This window comes from Ixodes scapularis, unplaced genomic scaffold (assembly GCF_016920785.2).
Source record: "Ixodes scapularis isolate PalLabHiFi unplaced genomic scaffold, ASM1692078v2 PGA_scaffold1__304_contigs__length_218370807, whole genome shotgun sequence".
Lineage (NCBI taxonomy): Eukaryota > Metazoa > Arthropoda > Arachnida > Ixodida > Ixodidae > Ixodes > Ixodes scapularis.
This window is the reverse complement of record NW_024609846.1, coordinates 165,146,636-165,174,193: the sequence shown is the minus strand read 5'-3', so window position 1 is coordinate 165,174,193 and position 27,558 is coordinate 165,146,636. Positions and strand designations below refer to the sequence as shown.

General features: G+C 48.0%; 1 protein-coding gene across 1 annotated transcript in view; it reads left to right on the top strand.

Annotated features, from left to right (window-relative positions):
• Positions 1–27,277, top strand: part of LOC8040281 (E3 ubiquitin-protein ligase RNF25) — a 30,163-nt gene extending 2,886 nt beyond the window's left edge. Inside the window, exons 4-7 of the mRNA XM_029980545.3 lie at positions 1,414–1,551; positions 8,296–8,517; positions 12,038–12,262; positions 26,293–27,277. Coding sequence (XP_029836405.2) covers positions 1,414–1,551; positions 8,296–8,517; positions 12,038–12,262; positions 26,293–26,967 — 1,260 coding nt within the window. The 3' untranslated portion in view covers positions 26,968–27,277. The remainder of the gene's footprint in view (positions 1–1,413; positions 1,552–8,295; positions 8,518–12,037; positions 12,263–26,292) is intronic.
• Positions 27,278–27,558: the final 281 nt, after the last annotated feature.

The following is a 27,558-nucleotide window of genomic DNA, read 5'->3' as shown; positions in this document are numbered from 1 at the left end:
CTGTCGTCCTCTTTTGCTGTGCTCTTCAGAAAGTGCTTCTAGAGGGGATAATCGTGTTTACCCATTGTAGGTAAACCAAGTCCCATTCTCGAAGAAACGACAACCAGACTTTAGGCAACCTACTTTGGTACTTCTAGAGACATAGTTTGGCAGAGTCTCTTCGTTCAGTGGATAAAATGGTGCAACTTTTTTTTGGTCTGGAATGGTGTTCAGTAATGCTATCTTTCTGTGTCTCAGGTTTAGTTTTGTTAAATGTCCGCTTACATTGATGACACCTTGCACCAGTTATATTACAGATAGTATTACTTGTTGAGTTGAAGGAAGTTTGAAAAGATTGTGTTCACCATGACGGACAAACTGCTATAGTTCGGGGCAATGCCATTTGGGCTTTGGGCAGTACTGGCAACATTCCAGCGTAATCTGAGTGTGTTAGCTGATCAGAAGTGGCAAACCTGCCTCGCATGCTTTCATGACATCATGGCCTTTCCCAGTAACTTTCACAAACACCTCCATGGACCGTAGACCTTGCTGCAAGTGATTCGAAAGGCTCAGTAAAACGGACGAAGTGCGCACTCGGTTATGCAATAACGTCAGTTCTTGGTGTCACGGACGCGGTAGGTACTCGTCCCAACCTTGAGGAGATCTGTGTCATAGTCACTATGGCCTCTTCATTTGACCGACAGCTGTAGGGTTCCCCTCCCAAAAGGTGCCACAAAGTTCTAATGCAAAAGATAGCAGCAACGGTGACCAGTATGCAGAGAAGGAACTTGGCAAAGTACTGGTAGTCACCTCGGTGGTTTCGAGATGAAGCACCAGGCTATGGATGCACATTTGGCGGGTTAAATCTCAACCTTCTTTCTACAATCAACAATATTTTATATGGATTAACTGTCTACTTTAATGGAGAAGCTAGCTCAAAATTTGCACGTCACGAGCGAGCTTTTGTTGACCCACGCACCCAGAAGACCCGACTGCAGTTTCTAATCTGCCTGGAGCTCCGCCGATAGTATGTCGGTAATGGACCTTTTTCGAGTAACGAGCGCTGTTTGGGGAGTTGTCTGCGAACTACAATAGAAGAACAGCGCGACATGCCTCCGCTCGTCAAAACACATTGGCATCGTGCCGTTGTATCGGTTTTCCGTGTTTTTATATCCCATACTACCTATACTAAAAAAACAATGCGTCAAAATAGACTAAATCTGCTCGAAGATGGATGCTGGCAATGTTGCTATCGCCATTTTCGCAGGGCACCGCGTCCCGGTGTCCTGCGAAAATGGCGACAGCGGGAGTGTATGCATGCGCAGAAGCTTACTGGAAAAAGGTCCATTATACGAGTGCCAAGAACTTGGACTCTCGGTCTTAATGGATGCTGCACCCGTGCCATGCGTTCAATGCCGCTCGTGCCCCTCGCAGTACCCCAATGCCCTGCCGGAGGTGGCCATCCGGAACCCACGGGGCCTGTCAGACGAGAAGATAGAGCGCATCCGCCGCGACGTCCAGGAGACTGCTCGGGAGAATGCGGGCGGCCCCATGCTCTACCAGCTCATTGAGGTGAAACACCCTTGCAAAATGCGGCTTTTTTTTTCCCAAGCGCTTGGACAGGATGGTATGTCAGAGACTAATCACTTTCCCCAAGACAGATAAAATCTGGTGCCATATTTGCTTCGCAAGGCTCGTTTGTGCAATTCCGAAAGGTGCTTTTATTTCAGGGTCATTGTCCCGAAGTGGAAGTACGTTTCGGAGGTGTTCCCAACTCAAGATGAGTTTTGCGACGAGAATATTTCGCTAAAAGTTGTTTTGGCGTTGCAAAATATGTTTTGAGACATGTGTTTTGTTCAGGCACTTGGAAACAATGTTTTCAGAGTTTAGTGTCCTTTTAAAGGGCCCAAAGACCCAGCTTGTCTCAGGTCTTAACCCATGCGTGACAAGGACACATCCTTTTGTAATCTGCCACAAAGTTGTGGCTGGACTGTGTTGTCCACCCTTGGAATCGTTTTAAATGAAGAGCTAGTGCAAGGATCATGTCGCATTGTATTAGTCCTAGTTTAGGTTTTTTTTATTAAGTTCAAACCGGAGTTCTGTTGTCCAGAAAGACATATCACTGAACTAAAGGTCCCGAGAAAACTTTGCAGAATAGTATGATTGCGGTTACTGTGATAAGACAGAACCAGGGTCTTGTACTACTGATAAGATCGCTTGATTATAATGTCTGCCACATGCCTTCAAAGCCATGGCTACAGAGCACCGTGGCACTTGTGCTGCTTGCGTCAACCTGTATTGCCTCTCACCAGCATGCGTGTGTCGAGCTTCACCATTTTGCACTGGAGTGCTAGGAGCAGCAGCCGACCCGGGGGAGCCCCAGGGTCAGCATGATAGGTAGAGCCCTGCACAGATAACAGTTTACTTATCCGCATCCGCAGACTTTGTATCCGCATCCGAACCGCATCCGCAACTTTTTACATTGTATCCGATCCGCATCCGCATACTTTGTATCCGTATCCGAACCGCATCCGCAAAATGTGGAACCAGATCCGACTCACCATCCAGGCATTCATCGTATATCAAAACATCAACAGTGATGTGATTGCTGCGCCAATTGCGCCAAACTGCGCCAAGGGTCTAACCATGCTACATCCTGCTACAATTTGCCAAAATATGGGTAATCTGCGCCAAGCCTGCGCCAAACAAATAATTTCGGTCGCCTTTCAAAGCCGAAACTAAACTGAGTACTGTAATTGAGCATGCGTGTGTTATGTGCACAAGCGGCCGCCCGACACAAAGTGTCCTGCATCAGTTGTCCACCCGGTCTTAAATGGTTTTCCCGCCGTCTCGCGTTTGGCGCTTTCGTCGTCTCGTGATTCTCCTCTCGCGTCTTTCTTTTTATTATGCTTTTATATATTTTCAACGATAGACGCGGCTGTGTGGGGTGTGTGCGGACGCTCCGACGCTAGCGTGTCGGGTACCATTCTTGCGGTCATGCTGTGAAACGAAACCATGTTTTTGCGTGGCGGGAGTTACTTTGTGAGCTGAAGCACTCGCTCCTGAAAGCAGCGGCCGTGGGGAAACTATATTTGGTCCCTGTCTTCCAGTCACCGTGGTCGCGCGACGTCGGGTGTTGCCGTTTCTACGTCGCTGCAGATATGGCGCTTTCTAAGATGAAACTAAGTACCGCCACAAGTTCATCAACATTCCTGTTCTTGTTTAAATAATGCGTTACTACAAAAACCTATCTTTAACTCAAAGACTGATGTGTCGAAGTATTGATTACATAGGTTTCTCTCGGTGGGCTTTCTTTCGAAAGCCCGGTACGTGAAATATCTTCCGCGAAAGAAAGTTGGTGAAGAGAACTGAGCTAAAGTAAAGAAGGCAATGGTCTGCACGCTGAACTCGCACAGCGCGCTTGTTTGTTTCGAGTTCAGTCATTGCACAAAGCGCTCCAAGAACTTTTGACCCTGGCTCGCGATGTGTTACATCGATGCGCTCAGGTTTCTTTTTTCTTTTTTTCGTGTGTGTGTGCGTTTAGCTTGTACTATCGGGGAAAAAGGAAATGCGAACAGAGGAACGCGTGGCTCGCGGTACAGGCTGCGCCGCCTGGAAGTGAGCCTAGGAGCGAGGGTGCGTGGCCTACTCCGACGTGTTCACGCCCCTCCCTCTGCGCTCCCCAAGCTTCAGCAGTGCGCCTCTTAGTGCGCTGAAAGCTATCACCGCTATCTTTGCTGGCTCAGCGTGTGCGGTGCAAAGAAGCTCGCCGCACTCGCCGAGCAGGCAAAGATAGCGGTGACAGCTTTCAGCGCACTGAGAGGCGCACTGCCGAAGCTGGGGGAACGCCAATCGAGGGGCGTGAACACATCGAAGTAGGCCACGCACCCTCGCCCCTAGGCTCAGTTCCAGGCGGCGCACCACGTACCGCGAGCCACGCGCTCCTCTGTTCGCATTTCATTTTTCCCCGATAGTACCTTGTTTGCTGGCCTGGCAAGCACGTGCCGCTGGACTGTCTTTTGTAGTATGCTCGACAGTTATATTTTGCACAGAATTTTGGGAATCAGTTGGTGACGGAGTGGAGTGGCATTGTTTCGGTTTCAATCGAACCGTCGTTGTCTCCGCTCGCGCGACGAAGCACGCGCAACTGCAAGCTTGCCGAAGTTGCCCTCACGTGCATGCGAACATGATTGCACGACAGAGGCATCAGCCAGGACGCTTGCAGTCGATTGTTTTTTACGTTTGTTTACTTTTGACGAAAATCTGGTACTTCGGGAACCAGTAAAACGGTGGCAAGCGGTTTTTCGGAATTGCTCGGCAGCCCTTACAGCACACTACACTTGTGGGATGTCACAGCAGTAAAAACACAAGCAGCGAGTTCCGTCACAGCACGTCAAATCAGACCACAACAGAACACAAAGTTCCCTTTCTTTGTACAGCAATTAAAACAAATATTTTTATGTTTCAAAGAATATCTGCTCCAAAAGCCACTTTTGCTACTAGGAAGCACTGTCTTGGCTGCTCCAAAAGCCATTTTTGCTGCTCCAAAACACTGTTTTAGTTGCTCCGAAAGGTGCTCCAAAATGGGTTAGGCCAATCACATCACTGCATCAAGTGAGAATGAAAAAAAATTAAAATACAAAGAGCACTTTTTAAGTTGTTTGCTTATCTCTGTACAAAGAAATTTTCGGGTCACCATTCAAATGGGGTGTAATTTTATTATCATCAGCTTCACCGTATTTATATTGTCACAGGTGGTGACCAAAAAAACAATAAATAAACAGGAAGAAATAAACGTTTAATGGTGGCGAACTTGTGCCAAAAATAAAAGGGTACAAAAGATTATAACAGAGCGTCGCGCGCGTCTAAGTCGGCGTAACAGCAGAGTCGAACGCTGGGGCGAAACTGACCCCGCTCGCCTTGCGGAGTCCCTTATGTACCCTCGTGGGTTTCTGGATCATTCGGCGTAGAACTTTCGGTCCATAGAATATTCGGAACTAGGTCAGACGAGAATGTTCTTGAATTTACGAGAAGGCCAAATTGAAAGAATAAATAAAAGGACAGTCCGCTGACTGGAATCGAACCTACACCCACCGTGGGAAAGACAAGAACGTTTCTTGTACTTTCTTGTGACCTGTACGTTTGAGGTTTTCTTTGCCCGGAGAAAGTTTTTGCTCTTTTCCTGCCAATGTACTAGCTTTCTCGGGACGATGGATGCCCTGCAATGTTTACTTTTTCTATAGATAGCATTTTTGACGAGAGGAAACGCACCAACTGAAGCAATCTTCAGTGAGAATCAGGTCTTTCTTAGGATCCCCATTGTTTCTTCGAAACGCGTTTTGTGGAAATACGTTTCGTGGACAACTTTTCATGGACATACATTTCATAAACACACGGTTCGTCGACGCTGTACGTTTTGTGGGCACATGCCCCTGCGACGTTTTGTGGACAGCGCATTTCTTCACTAAGCCGCTAAAAGCTAGCACGCGATTCACTAAGGCGAGCTTAACCAAACCATACCCCCTCCCCCCAGTAATCCAGGCGAGACGCAAAGTTTGTTACGAAAATAGCAGGTTGTGTGCGACGAAGCGTCTCAGGTTTTTTGATGAGACGAACACGAGAAGGCTTTCCATCAAAAGTCGCATGTTTACGAAACAATGTGTGGATGAAACGTCAGTCGACGAACTGAATGCCACTGGGCAAAAATTTAGATCCGGATCCGTGGATATCCGCATCCGCAGCCCCTGACATCCGCATCCGATCCGCAATCCGCCAAAATCTGTCTAATTTTTATCCGCATCCACCCGTTTACTGCGTAGACCCGTGGATATGCTGGGCTCTACTGGTAGGCGTGCAAATTATGCTCAGGATAATTCGAGGTACATCTTCTTGTCTTGATTGTAGGTTGATTTCTAATTTAAAAGGGGTATATATTTGAACACGTACAGCAGTCATGGTAGTGCCTGTATGTGGTTCTCTGGTTCCAATGCTGCTAAAAAACAGTGTCACCTTGTAAGCACAAGTCTTTCATAATATTTGTGGATGTTGTTTTTGAACCTACAAAACTCAAGAGTCTGTGTTTCTCCTTAGGGCCACTGCCTTTAGGAGTACCACGTTCGCAGCGAGACGCTCTACCGCAAAGCGGGTTCGTACTCGCGTGGCATGCTGCTCGTTGAGTGCAAACAGACACCAGTCACATTGGTGACGGTGATAAACTCTGTTTATTTACAATGAAACAAAAAGAAGAAAACAGCGGCTATAAGCTGGTGAACGTCGTCGGTGTGGAGATCGCCCACGGCTGAACGGTCGTTCACAAAGGTACAAAGGACGGGGTAAACGCTCACCGGTGCGCCGAACGGTTCCCTGTTGTCGCTGCCGCCGAATCCCAGGAAGAAGAGAGAGCGAGATACTGCTGTTCGCTGGTTTTAAGATAACGGCGGGGGCGAAGTGGCTAATCAAGGAGCGACACATCGATCTCCTTTCTGGGGGGGTTCGTAACGAAAATCGCCCCAAAGGGGGAGAGGAGGAAGCCACTTACAGTGGTAAAAAGCGCCACCTCTCGCTACGCCAGCGCGGCCGCCACGGCGCGCCAAAACCTTGATGCGACAGAATGTTGAGGGATCACAATCCCCACAAGTCTAGTGTTTGATAGGTTCATTATACTTAGGGCACGCATTTCTTGATAGACTAATATCATTGGTAGAGATGGCCGCTCCCCACTGGAGTTAAATAGGTGCTGGAAAAAAGGAAAATACGGTTTAGCCAAGTTTGACAGGAAGCATGCGTGCAGCTTGCCACTGTACTTCCGTGTAGCGGCGCTGCTTTTATGGGAAGGGGGATGTAATTGTAGTGGTCATAGCTCGTCGCCAAGATGTTGTGGTCGCTTGGGGCCATTACGAATGGGTGGAAAGAGACAGGGAAAGCTAGGATAAAGACAGCGCCCCGAAAGGCCTGTAGAGATGCTGGAAAGGCTTACATTGCCGGCGCGTGGGCAGCGGGGTGCCGAGGTGCGGGGCCCAAGGCGGGAACCCCGACGAAAGGAAGAGACGTCACACCAGCTCGGAGTTTTTGTGAAGACTGTCTTATTGTCGTGACCAGCATACAAACATTCAGATCCGCGGGGATCAACACTTCCGCTCGCAGGGGCGGATGTCAATTCTCGGACAAGTGGCGCCATCTAGTTGCAGCGCCACACACCATGACTTCTTGCGCCATCTAGCTAGTTGATGGCACACTACAGTAATGACATTCGAGGTGTCTTTGGGAACATCCACCAGGTGCAATCCGGTGACCGGTTTACTCGTTCTAAATAGCGTTTTCGTGCCTTTTCGAACAAAACATTGGTGTCTCTGTGGTGTGGCCAGAACGTGGTTGAGATCGAGGCAATAAAATAGACGCTAGAATTTTGTTGCAGTTCTTTTCTAATTAAACATGCGGGAACTCGATACGAATTCACATATCGCAGAAACTAACACCACAGATTGCAGACACGGCAAAGTCAGGTTCTGCAACGCAATAAACATTTCGTGAACTCGCTATGGACTCGCGTTTCATAGAAACTGACACCGAAAATTGCAGACGCGGCAGATTCGCATTTGACAGCACGATAAACATGCGGCGACCCGAGATAAACTCGCACAACAAAGGGAACCGTTATTGCGCGCAAATCGTGGACACAACAAGCTCGAGTTCTGCTGCATGTCAATATACACACCGGAACTTGCCATGAGCTTGTACATCACGGGAATCAAAACCGCAAGTCGTGGATTCTGCAGATTGCGCTTCACAGTGCGATAAACATGCAGGAACCCGCCACAAGTTCGCTTGTCCCGGATGCCGACACCAGAAGTCGCCTAATTGATGCGATTCCCGTCGGACGTCGCATAATGTAGGATGGCAATCGGCGGCGGACGACGTTTAGCAATTTTTAGCCCTGAATATTTAACCACGAAACTGGGATGGGCGATTTCTCGGAGGAAAGCAGTCATTCGGGACGTTACGATAACCTAGCAGTAAAATTCGGCACCGGTCAGTGCCCTTCAGAAGTAAAATGCAAAGAGCCATCGATATGTTTACAGTAACAGTGCAAAGGGCCGTCCACACAGAAGGCTGTTCTGTCCGTTTATTGGACGGAAGTGAACAGCATCTTGCTCTGTCGGGGTACCCCTTGGTGCAGCGTACCTTCGAAGAGACTGTGGCTCGGCATGTTGACCTTTTTGGCGCTGTTTTGTTTGCATTCCACGCGGGGGCGTTGACGGACGTGTCGCCCCAGCTTCCTCGTGGTGCCAGCGTGTGACGGGCGGCCGGTGCGTGCAGGTTGCCAAGGACCACCTGACTGAGGAGAATGTGCCGTGCTGCCAGTGCACCATCTGCCTGTACGGCTTTGCCGAGGGGGACGTGTTCACTAAGACCCAGTGCTACCACTACTTCCACTCACACTGTCTGGGCCGCTACGTGAGCCACGCCCTGGGGCAGATGGCCAGGGAGCATGAGGCCAAGCTCAGCCCCGCACACGAAAAGCCGGAGTCGCCAGACAAGGTGCCCTCGCTCGCTCTCTGTACCACAACGCGATGGAAATTCTGTGGGGTGCCTGCCTCTGTTGGCACTCCACAATGTCAATCAACATTCATAAAGTTTCCGCTTTTTCTAAGTACTATCGGGGAAAAATGAAATGCGAACAGAGGAGCGCGTGGCTCGCGGTACAGGCTGCGCCACCTGGAAGTGAGCCTAGGAGCGAGGGTGCGTGGCCTACTCTGCCGTGTTCACGCCCCTCCCTCTGCGCTTCACAAGCTTCAGTAGTGTGCCTCTTAGTGCGCTGAAAGCTATCACCGCTATCTTTGCTGGCTCAGCGCGTGTGGTGCAAAGAAGCTCGCCGCACTCGCCGAGCAGACGAAGATAGCGGTGACAGCTTTCAGTGCACTGAGAGGCGCACTGCGAAAGCTTGGGGAGCGCCAATCGAGGGGAGTGAACACATCGAAGTAAGCCACGCACCCTCGCCCCTAGGCTCACTTCCAGGCGGCGCAGCCTGTACCGCGAGCCACGTGCTCCTTTGTTCGCATTTCATTTTTCCCCGATAGTACATCAGGTGCGTGCGTGCACCATCAGGCTTTGGAAATGAGCTTTCCTTCTAAGCATGCGGCTGCGATATGTGTACTTTTCGAAGTGTTGATTGTGGCGGATTGGCCCTGTCCAGTGCGCTTTTTACCAAGCACAGGTGCACTCTGGAGAAGCCACACCCGCGATAGCGAGCTCCGCGGGTGTTGCTTCCCCGCATTGCATCGGTGTTCAGTAAGAAGCGCACTCAACGGGGCTAACCAGCCGCGATCAACACCTTAAAAAATATGAATATTGCAGTTCATCTCAAAGTGAATATCAAATAGCATATTATTCAGAAGTACTATTCGAATATTTGCACAACACCAGTATATGTATATTAGGCAAAAGTAAGGTGCGCAGACACAGCAACCGTGGGATGATAAAAATTTAAAAATCTAATTTAATGGCGAATTAAGAAAGAAAAGCCACTTAAGAAAAAAGTAAAGTGCTGCAAAAAAGTTGTTTTAGTTTACAAGAACAATCATGGCTAGGCACAAGAACGCTAGATACGCGAGGTTACACTTAAAAATGATGGAATGAAAGTCAGAAGTTTATTATAAGAACTTACAAAAGTAAATTGTTAAATGAAAAATAGAATAAGGAATTGAAAATAAAAATAAGAAAGGGGCCTGACTTCTGTCGACGTGTCGATAGTGATACTGTCTTCTTCAGGACGTTCTTGTATCTAGCCTTGATTGTTCTTGTAAACTATAATACAACTTTTTTCATCCTTAATTTGCCATTAAATTAGATTTTTTATTTTTATCATCTCACGGGTGATGTGTGTGCACACCTTACTTTTGCCTAAATATCAACGGAAGCCTTTGTAAACCTTTACCACTTTTTTTATAGATATATGTGGGTCACTTCGTCTCAAATCGGGCAGGCTAAAAAAGCATAATTTTTATTTTTTGCGAGAAAAATATATGTTTTGGGTGCGTTTCTAAAAGAAATGCCCCCAAAACAGGAAACAAGAAACATGCAGTTTGTGCACAAACTGCATGTTTCCTGTATTATTTGTTCTCGAGTTATGGAGCGTAGAAGACGCTGCGGCAGAAATTAGCGTTTTCCCTTGCCGTTGCACCTCGGAATGTTTGACACCCTGAGCTTTGTTTTCTTTGCCCCCTTTAAACTTTTTTCTAGCATTTAGTAGGTACTTTAAAGACGCTCTGAACGAAATACAAATTTATGTTTTTTTTATTTTTCTAACGAAAAGTGAAATTGACCTGCCAAGTCGATTTTGGGTCAACTTTTACAGGTCCCTACTTTCGTTAAACTTGAGGTAAATTGTCTTATCTTAGATCAATGGAAAGCCCCAAACAAGCTGGTTATAGATATAATATCATTCAGATCTGTCATTTAGCTATCTTGCTAGCATTGCGTAAACAGTGTGTTGAGAACTGACAGCGATAGCCCCGTGAATGCCGACATTCATGCTGTGCTTCAACACGGCAAACCTTGCATCATAAGGTGTCCTAACTTTTTTGTGGCCGTGTGTTCACTCTGAAATCGAGAGGAGAACTGACGTGGGGCTTCTCCTTTACAAACATCCCAAGGCCGGGCCTGCATAACTACCGGAAATGATCGACGATTATTTGTGTCCCTTTTAATTGGCCTTGAGTCGGCGCATGTGGCAGGCCAGAAGCTGAGTGCCAGCACGCGATCGTGGGCCCCTCGGCCAATGGGTGCCGGGTGTGTAAAGCCCCTTGATGTGTTTTGCATTTGCCCCACAAGTAGCGACAAGGTGCCTGCCTCGTGCGGCCCTTGGAAGCAAATGGCTTGCAGCGGCACATGCCTCACGCATTCTTACAATTGCTGTGTTTGATACTCGTAAAAAATGCAAAGTGTAGTTTTACCCAGGCGTATTACCGGTGCATGGACACGCCCGCTATCTCTTAACTGAGGGGTGAACTAGTTTTTTTGCCTAGCGCATCCCCAACACCACAAAGGCAGCTGGGAAATCCTTATTACAGCTATTTCTGTAAAAGGGGACGGGCGTGTTAAGGTCCAATCCTCGCCCATGCCGGTTTCAGTATGGGTGGGCATTGTTCCGTCGTTCAGTTGCGTTATCACTGCTGCAGGAAGCTCGATGTGGATAAACACCGGCTTGTTTGTATGCAGCACATTGGTGTATGTGCAACGGAGCACTCCTCGTGAGGTCAACTTAGTGGGCCCAACTTTCAATGGAGCTGGCTAAGGGTGATTAATTTATGGCTAACTTGTTCAGCAGTTCTGTGCTATTGGGGTGCCTACACACTTCACATTTTTTTATAAATTGGCATCCTTGTTAGCAAAGCAAACTTTGGACGGTAGCCTTGTGTAAAAAGAACCATGAAGTTCTTCCTTCTTTACCTCTAGAGACTAGTAATGGAATTATGCGACTCAAAATATTGACATTAGTATAATTTTTACTTCATCTGTACTGCATTTTGTCTTAATTTTACTTGAGTGCAATAAAACAAGTGCCAGCTACCACAGCCGCATGGTGGCTAGTGCTTGTGACAGACGAGCAACCACGGCCGAACACTTGATTGTGATGGGACGTGTAGTTTTTTCGACCGCTGGCAGGTTGGAAAAGCAAAATTCATAAAGATGGTATCAACTCTGAGAAGCTCTATCGTCAGCTTAAAGCTGCAACTCCTTGCAACACGGATTCCCAGTTTGTTTGTGTCAGGCTGCAATGGCTGTCGTAAACGCATTTGCCGAATTACATTTTTAGTTTTTGATCGTTTCATCGTTAGAAATGTGTATCTCATTTGCTTGCTCACATACTACAGATGGTTGGTGTATACCACATAGGCACGCTTGTCCCACATACACAGAGTGTTTCACGCATGCTGCCGGTGGGATGCAGGCACCCTCCGAACAGCACACACCATTCTGCCTGCATTCTCGGGCGTTTCTCGACGGCGTGACCCGCGGACGTTTATAGCACGTCCGTGCCTTTCGTTGCCCCCGACAGGTGGGCTGCCCGGTGTGCCGCCTGCCGCTGTCCCTGTCGGAGATCTCCGGGGGCCAGGACCACCCTCCCCCGAGGGAGCAGGCCCGCCAGCCCGAGTTCAGCCTCAGCCCGGCCCTGGAGCAGCTGCAGAGGGACATGGCCAGCCTCTTCCGCAGGCAGCAGACCAAGGGCGGCATCATCAACATGGACGCCGAGAAGAACAAGTTCCTCCTCGACATCTCGGCGGTAGGTGGACTGCCTCGTGTCTGGGCCAACGCCTCCTGACGGCAAAGCTGCAGAGCTGATATTTGTATGTCGCCTATTGGAGTACAGTATACGAGGCAGAAATAGACCGAAGCGATTCTGGACTCGCGTCCGCGCTGATAGTATGCGAGCCCCAGCCAAATGTTGATGCAGAATTCATGCCTGATCCCCAGTCGGCCTCTGGTAGGAGATGTACAGAGCCTTCCCAAGCAGCACATAGTCAGTGGGCCATTGTTGGCAAGTGCGGTTTGGCCAACCACCCTTTTTGTTTACTAACGATTGGCCAAAGTTCTTGGCAACTTCACTTTTTTCAAATGATATGCTGGGCAAGTTGGTGACACCTTTTTATCATTTTCCGGGGACTGGCCGGTCTCATGTGGCCAACCAATAACCTCTCACTTTGGGTCAGCCATTGGCCATTCACTTTTAGCCAACCGTTCGGCCGTTCGCTTTTGGCAGGCCACTGGCCATTTACTTTTGATCAGCCATTACCATTTACTTGTGGCCGGTCAATGGCCGTTCACTTTTGGTTGGCCATTCACCTTTGACTGGGCATTGGCGATTCACTTAAATGCTGGCCATTGGCCACTCACTTTTGGCCAGCCATTGACCAATTGAGTGTGGCAGCCATGGCCATTCACCTAATTGAGCAGCTGTAGACCATAAGCGTTGACTCTTGTTTGTTCTACACTTTGTAGATTTTTTATTACAATTTGTCAGGAGGTATGCAGGGTCTGTCAACAAACTGCCAGGAATTCTGCAGATGAAGCCTGTGAACTCGACTGTTGTCTTCCAGTATCTTTCTGATTCTTTCGTTGGGGGCTTTCTGATAAGACTGCTTTTATATGTATAAGCCTTTCTCTTCTCTGCTGTACAGCATCTTTAGGATCCAGAGCAGAGAAGAGCACTTTCAGGCTTGAGCATTTCTTTATTTATGTAAGAATACTGATGTTCCTATTGAGGATCTTTGACAAGGTGGAGAACTACAATATTACAACACGAGGTGTCAAAATTTATAGCCCCTTCTTGTGGCCAATGGAGAGCACTCAAGCGCACGCTTGCTGAGCGAATTCCTGTGCTCCTCGCGAAAAGCAAACAATCTTCCTGTGTGCCGCTCATAGATCTGGAATTGGTCGAGCTCTCACCGAGTAAGGTCAACTGATCCGTGGAAAAGTGGTGGAGTGCATTGAGCCATCCGGAGAAGTTTTCTGCGCTGTTCGCCTCCGAAGAAGTTTGACTTGTAGTCACTCGCAGGACTTCAGTTTCGATAATTACACTGGCGTTCTTGTCACAACCACGAAAGCGACTGTGCCAGCAGTACTTCACGATAGAAAGGTATGAGAATATCGAAGGGATGCGGCAGTGCTACAAGTCTAGTTTTGAGCTGTTCGACGGTTGGCGAAGCGATACGACGCAGGGCTGGGGTGTCGGTGTGCCCACCAAACAGCCAGAGGTTTTTACAGTGGAGCTGTTAAGGGCTAGTTTCCCCAGTTCCTTGTCCATGGACAAATAAATCTCTGCACAACCCTCTGGACAGCTACCGCCATCTACGAGCGACGCCGACAACCGGCAAGCCGGTTGCCTGGTTGCCGCTGTTGCTTATAGATGGCAGCACATAGTACAGCTCTACCGCTCTTCCTTCTTCACCTGAATGGAAAGGCTGAAAGTTTTTTTTATTTACAAAGAAGCCTGCATTGCCGTGAGGCATTTTAGCAGGGGGTGGGTTTACAAACGTTCATTAGAACATCGCTGATATGTATATATATTAAAATTCGTCAAACTAATGTATAAAAAGTATTAATAAAATGTTGGTGGAATAAAAATAATAAAAATCAATATCTATCAGCCCCATTGGAATATAAAGGGTTGTCAAAAACTACTGGGAAAATCAGATCACCAAGCATCAAACACTAGCCAAAAAACTATTTGAAACGCTATTTTGAAAATTTTTCAAGGATTTATTTTTAGGCAGCTCATTGCACTGTTCAATAGTTCTCTCAAGAAAAGTGAAAAAAAAACACAAAAAAACACATCAGCGTGAGAGGAGTACAGTTGAATTTCATTCTGGTGGTCTGCTCTTCCCGATATATAAAGCAGTTCATGTAAAAACATGTGCATATTTATCACTAGATAATTGCTATACCGTAAAATCCCGTAAGGACGCTCACCCATAATGAAGAGATAAATGGTGAAAAACATGGGGTGGGCTATCTTTGGGGATGCCACAGCAAAACTTTATCAAAAATTAATAAGTGCCGGGGCACCCGCTACAAACCACGTGACATGGGAACTGGTACCGCAGATCGCGGACACGGCAAATTCGCGTTTCACGATGCGATAAACACGCGGGAATTCGCTACAAACTCCTGTGTCACAGGAAAGGATACCGCAAGTGGCCGACGCAGCAGATTTGCGTTTCATGGTGCGAAGGACACGCGGAAACCCGCCGAGAACTCGCATCTCACGGGAACGGATACCGCAGATTGCGGACGCAATAAAGACGCGGGAACCCGCTACAATCTTGCCTGTCACGGAAACCGATATAGTGCGTGCAGATCGTGGACAAAAACATAAGAATACGTTAAACTCGCATGTCACAGAAACAATTACCGCAGATCGCAGACGCAACCGAATTGCATTTCACGATGCAATATACACACGGGAACAACTCACGCGTGTTACTTACAGCTAAAATCTACCGCGCGTGCAGATCGCGGATAAAAACGCGGGAATCCGCTACAAGCTCGGGGTTGGATACCGCAAATCGCGAACGCAGCAGATTCGCATTTCACGATGCAATATACACGCGGGAACAACTAGCGTGCTATGCGAGCCGATATCGCAATACCGCACCCATGACAAAGTGCTGTATGAGGGGGGAGGAGGAAGAGGAGGAGGAGGGAAGGGATGGGAGGGGAGGCCCCAGCAAAATGGAAGATTTCGAGGGGGGGGGGGGCGGTGCCGGGCCTTATGCCCCCCCCCTGGCGCCTGTCTCATCACGCCCAAACCAAAGGCATCTGCTGGAACTAGCTTTGAGCCACACCCCAGTCCCTCTGGTGTAGATGCTTCTTCTGCCGACATCGCAGACGTTGCGGGTACCATTAAAGGTTGGATCGGCACCGTGTACTTTTCCGTAGACGAGAATACTGAACGTGCAGCAAATGCAGGAAATGGGAAGGAGTGTTTGGCGTTGCAGTTGACAAGAGGATGGAAGTTCAAACTGCTAGATTTTTACCCGCAGTGCAGATGTCATGATCGTGGGTTGGAGCATCAACGGCTCTTTCTTCAAATGCATACCCTGTCCCAAGTGCGGCACAAAAACCTCGACCCTGTTCAAGAAGAAGAGTGTGGGCTTTGTTCCAAGAAGAATGGATAGTTGGGCGAGTTGGTGGGAATTCATCGAAAGAAACAGCACGAAAAGCAAACGAGAGGGCAAAGAAGAAACACACGGGACAAGCGCTGTCTCTGTCTTTGTGCCAAGCTCGCGCTGTCATTCGCTACTCATGTGAGGAACGATTTCCTTCATCCAGTGTGGCCGGCGAGGCCAAAATAACGGCTTTTGAAGCAAATCTGGGGAATGAATCTGGGGCCGTGAAGGCCACAGAGCATTGATGAAAAGACAACCAATTTAAATTTTTTTTTCAGCGATGAACATTTCTTTTATTGCGGCCTGCACCACAAGACACACGAACATGATGGTGCGAGCCTTGCAACCCAACTGCAGCTGAAAATGAGACTGAGAGTTTGGCTGATATCAAGGAGCTTTAGAAGGACTTTGACAACCCACTAGGGGATACCGATGTAATTTTTTATGGCGTCCGGCTAAGTCGAGAATGCAGGTCACACGTGAACGTTGGAGACGTCGTCGAGATGTATGCGGGGCTCGTCGTTGACCAGATGGTCCTCTCAAACCTCCACTTGGACTGCGTAGCTGGCCCAAAACCCAGCGAGGAATGGTATGCAGCCTGGCTGACAGACCCACTCGGTTGTCGGAAGAATATTGACTTTAATGCCGGCCAAACGTACTGTATTTATTCGATTCTAAGCCGGCATCAATTCTAGGCCGACCCCGCAAAAACAGCAGGGCCGAAAAAAAAAAAAAAAAATTCTCGATTCTAGGTTGACCAAAAAGTCTAGGAAAAACACCATAAATTAAACACAGAACGGAATTTATCTGCAATGTACAGCACTATATTTCGGTCACGAATCCGACGGTATGCTCACGGTTAATGTCCGCATTTTTCCTGATCATTCGTCGTCCTCACTGGTACCTTTGTCACTGTCCACTTCCCACAACGCGTGGTCATCCGTACCGTCCAGGGCATTCGAGATGCAACACTTTCGGAACGACTTTACTACCAGTTCCGTCGGGATGTGCTGCTGCTCTTTGGGCCCTGATGAAGTTTGCGACCTCGATCTCCACCTTGTGGTGCTTTCCCTTCCGCGGTTCTGAGAACGCCATTCTTGTTGCCGCACATGCAAAGAGCTGACCACGCTGCTTTCTCCAGCGACGCACATTTCTTTCGTCCACGCCGAAGTCACGCTGGGCTTGAAGGTTGGACGAGTGTTCAGCAGCCAAGACAACTTTCCTCTTAAAAGCCGCGGAGTAGTGGCATCGACTGGTCGATGCCATAGCGTTGAGTAGAGACGAACGTTCCATGCGTTCCGTGGTACACAGCGTATCTTCCCGAAGCGATGTAGACAAGATGGCGTCCCGCGGTCATGGCGGAGCCGGATCCTCGTATCTAAACCGACCCCCGAGTTTCGGATTTAATTTTTTTGGAAAAACTATCGGCCTAGATTTGAGTAAATACGGTGGCGGCTGCCCCATGCATGTTCCGCAGGTCCTTGGACAAGCACAAGTTGCGGTACACGACCATGCTCTCGGACAGAGACAACCGGACCTTCCATGACCTGACAGAGGATGAAGTGTATGGATTCATTGAGGTAGAAAAAAAGAAGGCTGCATTACCCACGTTCATAAGGTCCGCTTCAGGCGTGGCAATTTCTCCCGGCAACTTGACGTTGCAACACCAGCAAAACGATCTGCCCGGGTTCACATGCAGCAACTGAATTGCTGCGATTTGCCAATATCATGATTAAATTTTTATTTTCTTGCATTACAGTCATACTTAATTAAAACCAACTCGGATACAACGAATTGTGCCCCATATCGAACGCACAAGACCCTCAAATCGATATTTGTGCAAAATATATCTCTCGTAATTAACCGCACATTGGGTATATCGAATTCCCGGCGCTCGCGAATACCAGGAAAACGGAGCGGCTTCCAGCATCCGCGGAGTTGGGCTTCCTCGGAGTGCAGATTGAGCGAGAGTGAGGTGGTCACCGCCGTCGCCCGCTCCTTGCCTAGCGTGGACGAACAAGGTAAAAAGAATAAGGAAGACCGCATTCTTCAACCTTAAGCGGCTAGCAAAGGGACGCATACGGGCCAGATGATCCTTGATTCTGCGTAGTCCATGCAGTGCTGACTCTGCAACGCGACCGTAACGCCATCTGTCGAAGCGTTGGAGAACGCTAAATGTTATCGGAGAGCACCGTTGTAGCCGTTGCCATGGTTTTGCGTCTTGCCTATTAGCCCATCCTTCTCACATCCGGGGCCTATCACATATTGTAGGTGCAAGCATGTCATGTGTCGTCTTCACCATTTCTATTTGTCATGTTGTTCGGCGTGGTTGTGTCAGTTGTCGGGTGGTCCAGTTGCGCCATTTTGATAAATTTCCGCTTGCCTGCGCCTAGCTGCGCCCAAAGGGAATAATTGCGCCAAACTGCTCCAAGGCGAACAAATCTGAGAACAAATTGGTTTTTGGAAGAGTTTTCGTTCTTGTCTGGCAACTGTGGGAATTCAGTGGGGATTGGCCATCACAGTCCAATCCAGGTTTCTGGCTCCGCGCCATTGTTTCACAGGGTTCGCACCAATTTTACCAACATTCCTAACGCACCACAGTTTTAACAGTTTTAGTTGCATTTTGAAGTGCACTATACCGAACATTACCAAACACATGTAAATCTTTATTTTTTTTTTGCATGCTTATGTTTAGAAGCATGACACGATTTTATATGAATGTGCTCGCACATGATTCCCATTAAAAGCCAAAATTTAGCAGTTACGCTGTACTATATAGTGGGTGACAGGTCCAGAATGAAGTGGAAGCTCCTCCCAACTCTTCCCCCTTTTGCAGAGCGAAAGCTGGAGAGGAGGTCGCCTCTCCCGCATTCTTTCCTGTGATTGCATGAATGCATGCCGGTATCACTAATAGGGAACTGCACTGAATTGCTCCAAACTTACGTGTGTGCTGCTCCGAAGCTGCTCCAAAAGCGACTTTTTTTGATACAAACATGCTTCATAACGAGATTTTCTCTGCTCCAAAAATTGCTCCAAGCTCAAAGCTGGCTGGACCACCACTGAGTTGTGCATGCAGTCTGCTGGAATGACAACGAAGCAGCGGCAAGCGCCGCCACTTTTTGACAAGGTCGATATTATTCGCCGTGTCGAGCGCGGCAAGATAAAATCAGACGTGGCTGCAACCTTCAATATCTCTAGAAGCGCATTGAGCACGATCTTTGAGAACAAGTCGACCGTCAAGAACAGAGCCCGCGAGCGGCCTCATGTCAAGAGCAAATGCATCCGGAATCCGGCCTACAACAAGGTGGAAAAGGCTCTGTATCAATGGTTCCTGGACATTTGCCTGCAAACCTACCCGTCACTGGTCCCATGCTGAAGAGCAAGGCAAGAGATTTCGCTTCCATCCCGAAGGTTGAAGGCTTTACCGGAGGGTCTGGGTGGCTGCTACGCAATCAAGAGTGCCACTCGATTGTGGGAAAAGTCGTGACTGGCGAAAGCTGTGTTGTCGATATGGAAGACATCAGGAAGTGGATCATTGACAACTGGCCGGCAATCATGAAAAAGTATGAGTCGTGCGACATTTATAACACGGACGAGACAGTTTTATTTTGGCAGCTGCTTCCAAGCAGGACCTTCGCGCTCCAAAGTTAGAGTGGCCATGGCAGAGAGCTAAACGACGACCAACACGGATGGACCATCTAAACTGCGGCCGCCGGTCGTTGGCAAGTTCAAGTCGCCGGTATGTTTGCAAGGGTGCTGCCCCTACCCGTGACATGCACCTTTAATGGGAAGGCGTGGATGACCAGGGTATTGTTTGACAACGAATTAACAGCGAGAGGGCTCAAGGTTTGCCCACTTCACGAAAGTTGTTCAGCTCTCTACTGCGGCTCATCGCTTAGGAACATCAAGCTGCATTTCCTGCCGCCCAATGCATTGACAGTGCTCAAACCACCGGACTGGGGCATCGCCCGTGCTTTCAAACATGGTACCGAAAGCATCTAGTGGAGCAACTTCTCATGAAGCCGCGCGTCGGCAGAGAGCTGAAGATAGACTTGTTGTTTGTGATCCGGATGCTGAACCGCACCTGGAGTGATGCGACGAGAGATACCATTCGTAATTGCTTCCAGCATGCTGAACTCGGACTGGAATGTGGCGAAGCAGTGAGACCACTGCGTAAGGACAGTGACGTAGGAGAACTCTGAAAGGAGCTGGGTAACCTCCCTGATGCGTTGCCTGAGGGAGTTGAACTCGAAGGTTCTTTGACAGCCAACATTTCTGCAGTTGCAAACCCTTTCGACTCTGAGATCGTTGCAGACTTGGTGGCAGCTGCTGCCATAGGTGATTGTGGGAAAGCAAAGGATTCCAAAGACGAAGGTCCACCTCGTCTGACGCTTCACAAGGCACTTTCGACAGTGGACATGCTGCGTCGTTACTGCTCTGGCATCGAGAGAAGTGGACTATGGCTTGTACGAGCAGTGTTGCACGTTGAGAGCTCGTGTGTACACTGCCAAGGCTAAAACCCGAGCTAAAATTACTGCCTACTGTGAATAGATTATTTTTTCCAATAAATGGATTTTTTGAACGGTAAATGGCATTGATATTTTTTTTGTTTGAGGTCGACAAATTTTTTGTATAACTAACATATTGTAGAGATCTGTTATATGCAGATATCTCCATAACGAACTACTTTATATATTGAGTTAGACTAAGCATTGTGTGCAGTTCGTTATAAACGTGTTCCACTATATTTAGTCACATAGTTATGTTCAATGAACATGTTTTTGTATCTTCCAATGGCATTGAGAATACTACTATTTCTGAAGCTGTCGCATTCCCCAAAAACGATTAATTTCAAACCAGAACGAAGTGCTTAGTTGTCATCATCACCGTCACAGGGGTGTCGTGTTAGAATATTGCGTCCTTGACTGGCTGCTGCTGCTTCAAATGCGTCCGAGTTGTTTGTCCGTGTCAAGCTGGACACGATCTGAGGAATTCATGTCACAGTGCCGGGATCTAAGGAAAGCTGGGGAGCAACTCGCCAGCAACACCGAAATTGCTGGGAAAGCTGCCCCGCCTGGAGCGGGCCTAAGTGAATGGAGGCAGCTTTGCGCAGCCTGGCCGACAAGCAGAAGGTACAGGAGGAAAGGGATGGCTAACGCAAGTCAGGATCGAGAAGATCACGAGCTATAATGGTTACGCTCTGAGAAGCCGCAAGAGTAATGTGGCAGGGATGAAGAGAGCAGTCGAGGCTACACTGCAGCACATGTCGTCTACCGATGCAACCCCAAGCACAGCCCGTTCCCCGAGAGACAGGAGTCGCTGTGTGGCTACAACCGTGCTGTGGCAAAGAACGATGAGCCCACCCTTGCAAGAGCAGCCTGCCCGACTTTATCTGCTAAGCACCAAGACCAGCATTCGCACGGCTGAGCAAAGAAGCCCTCTTGGAGTGGCGCAGCGACTGAATGACTCGGAACTCTAATGAGAATCTGCATGCCGTGGTCTGAAGTCAAGCCTTAAAGGATAAGCACGGCTAATTTCCTTAGCAACTGCCCAGAGGGGAGTTGCTAAGGAAATTAGCCGCTTCAACGAGAGCACCACTGAAAGTCACACGGAAATAGCCAAGAAGCTCGGCTACAGTGTGGGGAGCCGTTTGGTGCATCATGAGCCTTGAGAAGGATTGCCGCAGGCTCCAGAGATCAAGCAAGGACCATGCAGAAAGGCATGCAGTCGAGGCAAAGCTCGCAAGGAAATGCAAGCCAGCAATAAACTCCGACCACAGTCCTGGCCTGCTCTAGGCCTGAGTTGCACCCTAGGACACTAGACAACCTTATGTCTTGGTTCCTGTTGTGCTGTGACCATGAACTTGATATCATTTTATTCATGGAAAACAGGACTACACCGGTGGTGCTGTGTACTTGACCCTTTATACTGAGGCCTTGAAAAGGGGGACATGAAGTGATAAATCTAATTTTCTTTTAGATGTGTTCATGTTGTGTTGTCACCATAAATGATGAACCTGATACGCTTTATTTCATGGAAACCAAAACTACATGATGGTGCTTTTTTTTTCACTCTTGTTTTCTTAGGCTTTGAGAAAAGGACATGATGCAATAAATCAGATTTTTTGTGAAAGTTTTAGTAGATCATGTGTGCTTCAAGGTGTTTTCAGATATCTGTTGCGACAATGAACTTGGTATTGTTTTATTTCCGGAGGACAGGGTTTCATGGTGATGCTATAGATGTGACTGTTGCTTGCCTAGGCTTTGAAAAAGGGACGTGAAGTGATAAATGTAGTTTTTTTCAGTTTTGGGGCACTATGTGTTGCCTTGCAGAGGTTTTAGATATCTTACTATTTTTTCATGACCATGAACTTGGTATGTTTTTATTAGTGGGGGACTGGGCTACATGGTGACGCTATTCACAGTGTTCTAGCCTCATTCATATAGAAGTATGGCAAGCTCAAACTTCAAGTGTGTTTTTCTCAATTTAATGATTTGGAACATCACATGCCACCTTATGGAGGCTGTTATGTCTTTGGGCTACAACCAAGAGCTCAGTTTTATATTTGTATTTAATCGATCTTGCCAATGATGCTATTTATTTTGCTCTAGCATTGTTTACCAGCTTATAAGTGGCAATAATATTAGACATTTCTTTGAAATTTTTAAGGTTTTCTAAGGCTGATGTATTCTTTTGTATGAAATGCTCTTAGAAACAAACAATTAGCATCACCAGCTAAAACAAGTCTTTGGCATTGCTTTTAATGCATTTCGTTCGCATGCCCGATGGAGCGAAATTACATTAAATCCCTGTAAGAGATACTTTTAATATGTTTAAACATTTTCATATCTCCTGATCTCATATAGCTATTTGAAATCTAATTACAGATTTGAAATCAGCGCCAGGAAATACATACTCACGACAAGTTTAATTGCAGTCGGTTGATTATGAGAAGGTTGCAATACTCATGTCTCCTCGAACGAATGGTCTACTGTATAAAACAATTGACAAAATTTTGGAAACTCTCTTGTAGTAGATCTTTATTTCCCATATTTTTTATCATATTTATACACCAACCCAACTCCATGACATCACGGCGCGGTGGTGGCGCGTCGGACGCACTTCCGGTCTGGGGCTGTGGGCAGAAGTCCCCATGCCAGACGTGTATTCCTGCGTTGTTTTGAAAGGAACCAGGCAAAAACCTGCCTTCTCGTCAAAATGCCGTAACTGGGGCCCTACCAAAAGAGTCGAGAAAGCTTTGAAGGTCAGTTTTCACGTGCTCGGTTCGTCCGAGAATCTGGATATGTGCCGTGAAGAGTGAAAAGCAGACACCGTCGAACAACGATTGCTTGGGCGGGAAGCACTTTGGGTTGAATTCACGGTTACTTGTGGTCGTCAGATCTATTTTTTTTTGTTTCAACATGAACGCTGGAAAACCGTTAAGTTGAACGGGACCACATGCGGACTGCATTCAGTGCGTCTTCAAGTGTAAACGGCCGCCTGATCGTTCGACTGCTGTCTGCTCTTTCAAACGTTTCTGCTTGTCGTCTGCTCTTTTAGACGACACCGGTCCGTGGACCAAATGTTGGCCCGGTACTTGCGATAAGGAGTAAGTGCAGGCCTCAAAAGACTTAAGTTTGAAGGTTGGTGAGCAGGCTCGATGTAAACAGTAGATACAAGGAGATGTTGATCATTGTTACCAGTGACCATCACTGACTTGTGATGGTCACTGACCTAATGGACTTAGTCCGATTCTGCTTGCGATTTTCAGTATCGACGTCGACCATCTCAGCTACGGTTCACGCTTTTGCAGCCCGAGCAGTGTCGCGATTGAAAATTGCGAGCGAAATCTCATCATGCGAATTAGGTTTTAGCATACATACTGCGGCGTCCACGTGGAATGAATCGCCGAATGTCACATTATTCACGCAAAGTTTTGCGGTGTAACAAGCCTCGGTAATTTCGCTGATGCTGCTCAAGTAGTATACGTCGCCAGGAAGACGTAGAATCAACAATTCAAATGCGAAAAAGGGCAGGGGGACTCGCACCGACGCCGACAACATCGCATTTCAATGGTTTGTTTATGGGCGACGGCGAGCTTATTGCCCACACCCCCATCGCGCATGCGCGGCGCCGGTGGCGTCCGCTAGGGGCGCTCCGGTTTGTTTGTAAACATGAGTTGGTGTATAACGCTCTCGCAAGAATTCAAACTTTGATATTTCATACTTCGGGTTAATTCAAAAAATTTAGAAAGCTTGGTTGTCCCGCTATGTTTTTAATATAGTCATAAGTTCCTTAATTAATTGTCCCGCTGTTTTTAATGTATTAATTAGCCACTTAATTCGAACGGCATTTTCTTCTGGTTCATACTTTTTGTTCTTTCGGCCCTGTTGAGTGCGCTTCTTTCTGGGCACCGGTGCACTGCAGAGAGGCAACACCCGCGGAGCTTGCTTTTGCGAGTGTTGCTTCTCTGCAGTGCACCGGTGTTAGGCGAGAAGCGCATTCAACGGGGCTCAAGTAGGGCGCTATGAGCTATGAAAACGGGCACCACGCAGAAATTTTCATAGCAACTTGCACGAACGGTTTGATGTGGCGGCATGGCATAGGTCCACGTCACAGCGTCCATGTAAGTTGCCATAAAAACTGCCACGCAGTGCCCGTTTTCATTGATCGTGTGTCACCTGCTTAATAGTTCACATTAGACAAATTCTTGGCATGATGAGCAAACTTAATTTTGTTTCGAGTCGTCATGTGCTGTCTAAACAGTCTATGATAACCAACATTTTTGAGGGATAAATAAACTTGTGTCGTACATTTCACGAATGTTTTATGTATGGCATACCTGCTATGATCAGCAGACCTATGTAGAGGAAATCATCAGATATCTGCTTTGTATGTGTAGCCATCCACCCATATGGCAAATCATTGTTCTATCTTGGATCATATTTAGATGAATTTTTGATAATTCAAACTTCTGATAATTCAAACAAAATTTGTGACTTCCTGGAGTTTGAATTAATGAGTCTATTGTATTGCTATGTAGCAATTGCTGACGGGATGGGCAATTTCTGGGGGGAGGACATTCCTTTGCAGTGATGTGATTGCTGCGCCAATTGCGCCAAGGGGCTAACCCTGCGACATTTTGCCAAAATATAGGTAATCTGCGGTAAAGAACCAATTTTGCTCGCCTTTCAACACCGAAACTAAACTGAGTACTGTAATGAGCACACGTGAGCTAGGTGGCGTAAGCGGCCGCCCGACACAAAGTACCCTTCATCAATCGTTCATCCGGTCTTGCATGGTTTTTCCCGCCGTCTCTCGTTTCGCGCTTTCGTTGTTTCGCGTCTTTTGAAAACTTCTTCAACGATAGACACGGGCACGTGCGGATGCCCCGACACTGGCGTGCTGGGTAGAACCAATGTCATCATGCTGTGAAACGAAACCACGTTTTTGTGCAGCGGGAGTTACTTTGTGAGCTAAAGCACTTGCTTCTGAAAGCAACGGCCGTGGGAAAACTATATTTGGTCCCTGCCTGCGAGTCGTTGTGGTCGTGCGACGTCGAGTGTTGCCGTCGCCACGTCGCAGTAGATATGGCACTTTCTAAACTGAAACGTAAGGATTGCCCTAATGTTCATCAACATTCCTGTTCTTGTTTAATATGCTACTACAAAAATCCCTCTGGATCAAAGACTGCTGTGTCGAAGTACTGTTTACCTAGGTTTCTCTCGGTAAGCTTTCTTTCGAGATGGACCCCGGTACGTGAAAAGTCTGCCGCGAAAGTGTTGAAGAGAAGTGAGCTAAAGCAAAGAAGGCAATGTCTGTTATGCTGAACTCGCACAGCGCGCTTGTTTCTCTTGAGTTCAGTCGTTGCACAAAGCGCTCCAAGAACCTTTTTACCCTGGCTCGTGATGTCTTGCATCAATGTGCTCAGGTTCTTTTTTTTTCTGTGTGTTTAGCTTGTACCTCGCCAGCCGCTCTGGCAAGCACTTGCGGCTGGGCTGTTTTTTGTCGTATGCTGGACAGTTACATTTTGTGTACAATTTTGGGAGCCAGTTGGGGATGGAGCGGAGTGGCATGGTTTCGATCGAACAGCTATCTCCGCTTGCGTGACAATTTCGCATTTCACAGCAGTGGTCACGTGTATCAACAGTTAGAGACTGCTTCTATTTATTATATAACTACCGTAGTCAACCTAATGCTGTGATATTTAATACTAAGCTGGTCATTTTAAAATAAATTTTAATAGATGCAGTTTGGTTCTTATTTACCTATAGCGGGTACATATATATATATATATATCATTTTACTGAAGCATTGCAAAATGTTAATGTTATTGGCTTTTCATTTTCATGTTGAAAGACTCCCAGGTGGTCTAACTTGACTATAATATGTTTACTGCGGCGAGCAGCGTCCTTCGTTTGTCCAGCACTTGAAACAAATATTTTTATTTTTCTAAGAATATCTGCTCCAAAAGCCACTTTTGCTGCTCCAAAACACTGTTTTGGCTGCTCCGAAAGGTGCTCCAAAACAGCTTAGGCCAATCACATCACTGCTTTGGGATTTTACTATATTTTGGAAACTTTAAGTAGCACGAAGCTCGTGCTTGGGAATGTTCCAACTGTCTCTTTGTTCTCACTTTTCACAGGCTCCGGAGGGAAGTGGCACTTTAGCCGAAATCCCGAAGCGATTTGTCGGAGGTCCCTTCAAGTTTCGGACTCTGCGAAACGCCACAACAAGGCCTGCCGCAGTGGCCATTCCCACCACAAAACTCGGTGGCTGCGCCGGCCCACCGCCGACAGATGACGTGGACAGGAAACAAGCACAGAACTTGGGACCGTCCGTGAGAAACAGGCACCGGAAGTTTAGGGAGACCCCGCACAACTCCGGCCCCGGCCTCGGCGACTCAGAGGAAGTGGACGGCTCCGCGGCCGAAGTCCAACGGCCATGGAGGCCGGACCGGCAGCCGGTCGGGAGACGTGCCTACTTCTCCAACGGAAGGGGAGGCCAGCACAGGACCAGACCCAGGCCAGAGCAGAGGCCCAAGCGAGAGGACTGCGCCCCCGTCGGCGACCGCACGTCTGTTGCGCCGGACGAAGCTCCTCCTCGGGACGGAAGGGCAGAAGGGCCGGGCACACACCGGCAGTCAGAGGCAACCTCGAGCTCCACGGAGGAGCAGTCCGAGCCTTGGAATGGCGTGAGCCGTCCTCGCGGGGGACGTCGCCACGGTGGAAGGGGCGGCTGGGCCCTGGGGAAGAGGCAGCAGCAGAACCTGCGAAGCCAGGCGCCCCCGGGGATCGTCTCCGGGACGGAAGACAGATGACGATGGAGGAAGCCTCGCCGCCCGCCAGACCACCCCTGGATTGCGGCGGAGGGACGCCGACTGGCCGGCCGCCGGTCGTGTCCGTTCGATGTTGTTGCCGTTTTGAGGACGTTAGCGGTAGAGCTATTTATTGCAGTTCGAATTCAAGCCTCCCCGTCTGCACCGACCCACGTGTACAGACGGCCTCCCACTTGCTCCAGCTGCGACAGAAAAATAGTGCTCTGCAGAACTTTGGGCACCGGTCTTTTATGGAGTGCGGCATTCCTGTGTTTGGTTTTAAATTGAATATTAAAAGTAGGTTTAAGGACTACCGGTGAACCTTTTCTTTTACGTGGGGTTTAAGGCTTCTGCTCGCTCGTGCATAGGCAAGGGAAATAGAATTGGCGGTCTTCTTTATGGAACTATGAAGCAGGTTTTATATTTGCCTTATTGAAGTATGTCTCATAGAGTGTAATGAGAGCATATGTTAACAAAAAAGGCGTTAGCCAGAAGCTCCAAACATGGAAGTAGTGAACAGAATGTAAGGATGCAGACAAGCTGCTGATCTTTTTCACAAAGAGTACACTGAGTGTGTCAAGGTGCCTGTTGCGT